The 7,707-nt window shown below is 24.9% G+C and overlaps 2 protein-coding genes across 2 annotated transcripts in view; both read left to right on the top strand.

Moving 5' to 3' along the window:
* The window catches only part of Phum_PHUM122390 (uncharacterized protein), a gene marked incomplete at both ends in the record, with an annotated part of 4,587 nt that extends 2,084 nt beyond the window's left edge, over positions 1 to 2,503 (top strand). Inside the window, 5 exons of the mRNA XM_002424190.1 lie at positions 685 to 850; positions 958 to 1,603; positions 1,699 to 1,877; positions 1,960 to 2,140; positions 2,232 to 2,503. Of these exons, the coding sequence (XP_002424235.1) occupies positions 685 to 850; positions 958 to 1,603; positions 1,699 to 1,877; positions 1,960 to 2,140; positions 2,232 to 2,503 (1,444 nt within the window). The remainder of the gene's footprint in view (positions 1 to 684; positions 851 to 957; positions 1,604 to 1,698; positions 1,878 to 1,959; positions 2,141 to 2,231) is intronic.
* A 2,304-nt stretch (positions 2,504 to 4,807) lies between these two features.
* Positions 4,808 to 5,421, top strand: Phum_PHUM122380 (Cyclin-dependent kinase inhibitor, putative; the record flags this gene model as incomplete). The annotated part of the gene is made up of 2 exons (XM_002424189.1): positions 4,808 to 5,252; positions 5,393 to 5,421. The coding sequence occupies 2 exons, from the start codon at positions 4,808 to 4,810 to the stop codon at positions 5,419 to 5,421; spliced, it is 474 nt and encodes a 157-aa protein (XP_002424234.1).
* Positions 5,422 to 7,707: the final 2,286 nt, after the last annotated feature.

Below are 7,707 nucleotides of genomic sequence, written 5' to 3'. Positions count from 1 at the left end.
CTTTTCCCAATCCCTAACAAAAAAAAAAAAAAAAAAAAAAACTTAAAATTTAGGTCAGTAATTACATTTTTTTTAACAAGCTATTTAATTTTTTTTGGTTTTTAATAAAAAAAAAAAAAAATATAAAAAAGGAATCCTACAATCTCGGCATTCATCATTCAGCCTTTCCATCACTGGAAACGGTCAGTATATATAAATTTTTATTATTATTATAATTATTTTTTTTTTTTTTTGTTTTTTAAATATATCATTGTGTTCTTCATAATAATTTCATAATGTTCAAAAAAAAAAAAAAAAATTTTTTTTGATGGAATATTCAAATAATGTTTTTGGTTTTTTTTTTTTTTTTGTAATTTGTTTTGCATGATGAACAAATAACCGGGAATAATAAATTAAAATAACTTTTACTAAATTTTTAAAAAAAAAAGGATATTTTTGCTTTATTCGTTAATGTGTTCTTTCCAGGACTCACAATATACATGTACCAAATGTTTTTTTTTTAATTTTGATGATTTTTTTTTTGTTTCTTTTAGTTTTACTCTAATGTAATACCAAATAATAGCAGCTAATTATAATTCCATCAAAATAAAAATGAAGTTAAAGACAAATAATGTCAATATGATAAATTATGTTTTATACGAATATAACTATTGTTGTATAAATTATTTGTAAAATATTTTAGAGCACGGTTGAAGAATTAGTTGCGGCCACTGCTTACTATGAATTGTTTATTCGAAATGCAACCAATCCGGGTCTCCTGCAAACTTTGATAAAATTTTTAATGCAAGATTGTTACGATGGACAAAGAATTTTAAATACGCTCATTGTTAGGATACACTCACCAACGAGAGTAAGTACAAATTCAAATTTTTTTTTTTATTTTATTAAACCGTAAAATTGTCCGACTCCATATTGCCATATTTTATCTCTGTTAATTTTTTTAATATTTATTTTCAGTTGTGTGTCGTGACGTTGTCTTTATTAGAAACACTTATTAATTTAGATTCGGAAGATGTCATGGTGGAATTAATTTTAAAGCATTTAGCGCCGTGCAATCACGTGATGATTTCGCAAAGGCGCCGCCTTCGCGAAATCGAGCCTTATGCTTCAAGTGCATTAAAATTCCTTTCACTTTCTCCCATTTGTTGCTCAGTGATGAAAACATTTTCAGTGCCTTCTCGAACTCGTTTACCGGTTTCGTCTCAACCGCAGTCTTACGCATACGGACTCCGTCCAGAAGAATCCCTCTATGGAAACTATCACGCTTATTTATGCGATGCCAAATCGAAAATTGAATCCTGTGCAAAAAACTGTGAAAATTGGTCTCAACCCTACGACGGGGAAGATCCCAAAACGACGATAGTATTAAGTTCGAACATGCGGAAAAATAGTGCAATTAAAAATGAAAACTGTGATAATAATAAAAATGGGGACAGCATGCAATCCATCGGAGAAAGTGGATACAATAGTTTTCCGGCAAAAGAATCACTCGACACTTCTCCCGAAGATGAGAAAAAAGACGAATTTGGAAAATCGGCCAACAATAATGAGAAAATGACCAGATCGAATTCATTTTTAGAAGCGAGCATTACATCTGATATTGGTGAGTTTTCTTCATTTTCAGGTATAAACCTATTTTTATGCACTTTTAAAAAAAAAAAAAATTTTAATATTACTTATTATGTGTGAATCATTCAGGTCCGTTTTTGGATACGCTTTTTAAATCGTTAGAAAAAATGCCTTTTCATAGTTTGTACGTGAATTTGAGGTTGTCAGCAATAATTTCAAGGTTGGCTGCTTATCCCCAACCTTTATTATCTTCGTTACTTCTAAATCATTCTCTAGTCTTCCAGCCAAGCATTAAATCACTTTTTCAGGTATGATTTAAAAGTGTTTAGGTATAATTAATTTAAGGTATTTATAACTCTTTAACGTTTTGTTTTTGTTTTTTTTTTTCAGGTTTTAGCTTCAGTGAAGCAAAAATTAGATACCATGTTGAATAGATCAGGAGAAATAGAGAAACTCGTTCAAGAAGCTCGCATGTATTTACTTCAAAGGGAGGAAAAGTTGGCAAACATGAGGAAAACTGCTGTCGAAGCTCCCTTGTCAAAGAGGCCTTTTTTATACGGTTTTAATCGAAGTAAATTTGTGAACCTTTTTTTTACATTAGGAAAAAAAAAAAATATTGTTATTCATGTTTAAAATTTTCTTTTCTTTTTCCCCCCCCCCAGGTGATGCCAAAAGAAGAAGTTTTTCTTCGGCAATATCTTCGGTTCTCAGGCGCGCCATGCAACCCTCTCCAATAGTTGTAGAAAAGGTATTGGAAATAGACGGGCCCGGAAGCGGATTTAGGTACGTAAAAACTATTAATAAGGAAACGAAAAGTGAGGAGGATGACGTAAGAAGAGCCGTTCTCAATGCAGTTTTATTAGATGAATGGTTAAAGGAATTGGGAGCCCTTGCTCAGGAACAATGTCTATACGCCTTGACAAATTTCACTTGAATTTTCTTTTTTTTCCAAGTTAAAATAATTTTATATCGGATACAATTTGTAGTTTACAATTAAAAACAAATAGAATCTCATCATTTTTTATTACCAGTATGTAATTATAAAAAAAATTCAAATTTAGTTTAAGTAGCTTGAAAAATAAAATTTTTATTTTTTAAAAAAAAAATAACATTTATTTGTAATTTATATATAAATTATTATTATTATTATTATTATTATTATTATTATTATTATTAGCGCAAATATTTTTATAAGCGTATAAATATTATTTTAATTTTTATTAAAATTTATTTATTATCAATATTTTTTTAATTATTTAATTTTATATATTTTTAATTCGGGATGGGAAGGGATTTTCATAATCCGGAAATTTTTTTTTTTTTTTTTTTTTTTCAAATTCAATTTAAATATTATTATTATTATTATTATTATTATTATTATTATTATGCCTTTAAAAAAAAAAATTGAAATTGAAATTGAAATTAAAAAAAAGGTTTGAAACTCCTTTCGAGTGAAAATATTTAAATAATTTTTTTATCATCGAGATTGAATTTTTTTTTTTTTTTTTTAATTGTAACATAATTAATCGGGGTAGGTTGGTAAAAAAAAAAATTATTAAAGTGCTTTTTTTTTTTTAATATAATTAATATAATAAGTAGTAATAATATAAATAATAATAATAATAATGAATCTGTGATATGAAAAATTTTATTTTTTAAAATAAAAACGAAGTGAAAAAAATTTTTATTAATAATAATAATTAAAATGTTTTATAAATAATTTTTTTGTACATGAATAGTATATAAAAATTTTTAATATAAAAAAAAAAAAACTAAAATGATATTTTTAAATAAATAAAATTTTTTTTTGTTTGAGTTATTATTATTAATTTTATTGTGTATAAATAATTTGTAAAAAAAGATAATAATTTAAATTTTTAATTTTTTTTTTTTTGTTAATGTTTTCACAACAATTAAATTTACCAATTATTTTTTATCTTTTTGAATTGTTTTTAATATTTTAATTATCCTTTTTTTGTTTTGAACAATTTGAAATTATTTTTGCTTTTTTTTTTTTTAACTTACATTTATTCGAAATGAATTTTTTTTTAACGACAGGAATTTAAAAAAAAAAAAAACAAGAAGAATACTGAAGAATCATTTATTTATTTGAAAAAAATGTCAACAATAATTTTATTATTAATTATTAATTAAAATAAAATTAATAAGATTATTAAACACATTTATCACTCATAAATTCAACAACTGTAAAATCATTATTTATTGTAAAATAACATTTAGAATGTTTAAAAATTAAAATTTGTTATATCTCACTGAGGAAAAATTTAAACAGAATTTAAAAAATAATTTTTTTTTAAATTTAATTTTTTCAATTGTAATTAAAATATTGTACTAATGCCAAACTTTTTAAAAAAAAAAAAGCGAATTTTTTTTTTTTTTAGAAGAACAAAAGATAAAAAAATTTCAAGAGGATGTGTATACGACCCACGCTTTCGTACTAGAAATCAAAATTCAAAAATAATCTACGATGGGTTATAAAAAAAAAAAAAAAAAAAAAAACTAATGGTTGAAAAAAAGAAGGGAATTTAAAAATAAATAACGTATTATACTTAGCTCAAGTAAAATGTTTTTTTTTTTTATTTAAAAAAAAAAAAAAAAAAAAAAAAAAAAAACGTTACGTAGCAGAAAATATAGTTAGAATATAATTTCCCCGACGTGGCTTTAGAACAGGAGAAAAGGAGGGGAAGTCGACGCTTAATAGCTTGGCTTCAGTTCCGTAGAGTATATTTACGGACGTTGTTTAGGTTGATTGTTTTGTATATTTATATATGTGCTTGTTATTTTTTTTTTTTTTTTAACTTTTTTTTTTTTTAATTATTTTCTTTTAAATTTAAAGAATTATAATTGTGTTTAGTTATTAATAATCAATTGTTAAATATATATCGGATATGAAACATTAATAGAAAAAAGTGTAAAAGGTGTTTGTTATTCGTTTTGTCGGGTTTAGTTTTTTGTGGTAAATAAAGGTCACATTTTATGCAAGTTAATGGGGTTTGTAACATAAATGGCGTTTGATTGTCATTTGCCTTTTTAAAATTTTCTATATATATAATATTCATAAAGTAAACATTATTATATATTATTATTAATATTTGAAATAAAATATATATTTATATATATATACATATATAAAAGTAAATTTAAAGGATTTAAAAAATTTTGAAAATACCTAAACAGTATGTCTGCCCGTGTATTTAATCCATATATTATGTCGGAAATGCGGAGAGTTATGCGGGGCGGAGGTCATTTAGATCTCAGCGAAAGTGAAATACGGTCCCCACGCGATAACAATTCACTTGAAAGAATAAAAAAATGTTTATTCGGTCCGATTGATCACAATGAGTGTAAGTTATACGTGCAGCAAGAAATGGAAAAGCATCGAGAAAAAGCGTCGAAAAAATGGAACTTTGATTTCAAAACAGGTAAACCAATGCCTTCAAACGAGGGTAATGTTTACGATTGGAAAATTTTAAAAGAAAATGAAACTGTTCCTCAAGCTTATGCTCTTACTAGACTCCCATATTTAAGCCAGCACGCTGCTGACAACTGCACTGTACTAAAATCTTCCGATTTGGATGATACTCAAAATAATCCATGTTCAAGCTCATCGATTACCTCGGCTAAAAAAACTCCCAAGTGCAATAAGCAAACTGTAATCACTGGTGAGTATTTGTTACAATTCTCGTTATGCATTCGAAATTAAACCTTTTAAACTCAATGCTTTTAATGTTGCATTTAAAAGTCAAAAAAAAAAAAAAATTTTTTGTTTCTATTCTATTCTATTATGTTAATGTCATTTTAGTTAAACCAGTTGTAGGTTGCATAAATTAAAAGTTTAATTGTGTTTAATTAAAATTTTTACATGTTGACATAAGATTCGATGGCAAAAGTTGAAGACATTTTCCCTTGATATTTGCTTATGTTAAACAAATCTTTTTTTTTTTTTATTTTGAATTCTTAAAATTTCTCACTAGGCTTATTTTACATTTCATAAAATGAAGTATATATTCCTTTTTTTTAAAATATTTAGTACTGCAAAACATCATAATTTGCTTTAATTATGAGTGTAATTGAACATAGGTTTATTTTCAATGTCATTACTATGAATTCGAAATATTCCTCTGTTTTTTTTTTTTTTTTTTTTTTTTCCTCTTCAATAATAATAATAATATAAATGCTATTACATAAAAATGATTGTAAAAAAAGTTGAGATATTATGCAACAGTTTGACATATAAAATTATTTTTTTTAAAATTTTATATATCCTTTTTTAATCTTTTAGTTTTATTTTAAAAGTTTTGTTATTTTTTAACTTTACTTAGAGAAATTTTAAATTAAAGTCATGTGATTTATTAAACATGTTCATCACAAAAAAAAAAATTTAATAATGACAACAATAACAAATTTTATTTATGTTGTATTATAGGAAAATAATTTTTTTATAATCGAAAAAGAACACTTTAATTTAAAAATGAAGTTTTTTTTTTTTGTCGAATGTGATTAAGGGACATTTTTATTATAAAATGTCACGAATCGATTATTTTTATTAATTTTGTAATTTAATTTTTGTAAATTTAGTTTTTGTAATTGAATAATTAAAAATTATAATTTAAAAAAAAAATTCTCTTGGGAAATTAAACTGGTCATAAAATGGTTTGCTATTTTGCAATTATAATGATTGTAAAATTCTCATTCAGAAAAAAAAAAAAAAAAAAATGGCTGATGACAATGTGTGGCATAAAATTTGTGGTTTTTTTTTTTTTTTATTAATTAATAACGTTTTATATTTTTTTATTTCTTTTCTTTTAATCGTTTATAAATATTTTATACTTTAATTTAATGAATGCTCTTTAGTGTTGAGTTGTAGAGTTTTTGTTTTTTGGGCACCATAAAAAAAATTAATTTGGGTTTGACATTTTGCAAAATGTTTATTTCTTTTCACAAATAATTACGTGGTTTATTATTGTGTATTGTTTACAAAATAACACGAGAAATGTTTGAACCATTATTATTATTATGCCTGGCCTTCAAAACGTCCTTCATTTAGATGGCTATCAAAATCAGGTCACAAAATTTATTATATAGTTAAAGTAAATTGAACAAAGGAAAACAATTTATTCTCTCTCTCATTGGCGGAATTGATTTTAATTTTTTAAACAGGGGTAGAAATTGAAAAAGGAATTTTTCTTCGTAGCTTTTTTTTTTGAAAAAAAAAAAAAAAAAAAACGGCCAGATGTTTAATAAATGTAAAGAAGAAGAAGAAGAAGAAAAAAGATTTTAAAAACTAGCAGGTCAAAAGAAAGAGAGACAGGGTTGGTTATAAGGTATAAGGAAAGAAATGAGATACGGTAGGCAGGTGATCAAATTTGAAAAATAAGATAGTGTGTTGTTTATTATTGTATGGCAACCCTTAGGAGGTGCCTGTGAATGTGTGCCTGTGTTCGTGTGTGTGTGTGTGAATGTTTTCGAATAAAAGAACCTTGCTATTTAAAAAAAGGTTTTCGTTTGGCGCGAAAAAGGTGCGAATTCACCTTTCATGGTTTTTTTTTTTTCTTTTAAGAAAAAAAAAAAAATTTTTTTTTTCTATTGGAAATTTTTATTTTTTTATTTTTTTTTTAAATTTTCAATCTTATATAATTTGAATAAGTATAAATAATAATTAATTAATTAATCTTATAAATAAATATGGGATGTGATAGTATAATTTCCTTATGGAAATTATAAAAAACCTGGTTGTTGTAGTTGGTTGTAAAGCATCTTTAAAAGAACGAGATGAGTTTGCATTGCTCCTTCTGGGGGGGTTCAACGAACTCTTTGTATCAAGGTGAGCCACTGGTGTTATCTCCCGCAGCCTTTGACCAAGTCATGAAGAAACACTTTGGATGTCCTGGTTCTTCTTACCTCTCTCTCTCTCTCTCTCTCTCGACAATGACAATTATTTTATTTATTATTTTTCAAAAACTATAAGGATAAGATGAAGAATTTATTCCTGATTGATATTATAAACGTAAAACTTTGTCTATATACTGTCATTATTATCATTCTTTGTTCCTTAAACGTTTAAAATATGAATTCGTTAAAGTCTTAAACGTACCTACATAAGTGTACCTGGTTGGT

Source organism: Pediculus humanus, genomic scaffold (genome assembly GCF_000006295.1).
Source record: "Pediculus humanus corporis 1103172107470 genomic scaffold, whole genome shotgun sequence".
In the NCBI taxonomy this organism is placed as follows: domain Eukaryota; kingdom Metazoa; phylum Arthropoda; class Insecta; order Psocodea; family Pediculidae; genus Pediculus; species Pediculus humanus.
Note: the sequence above shows the minus strand (reverse complement) of the source record. Positions and strands in the feature narration are given on the sequence as shown.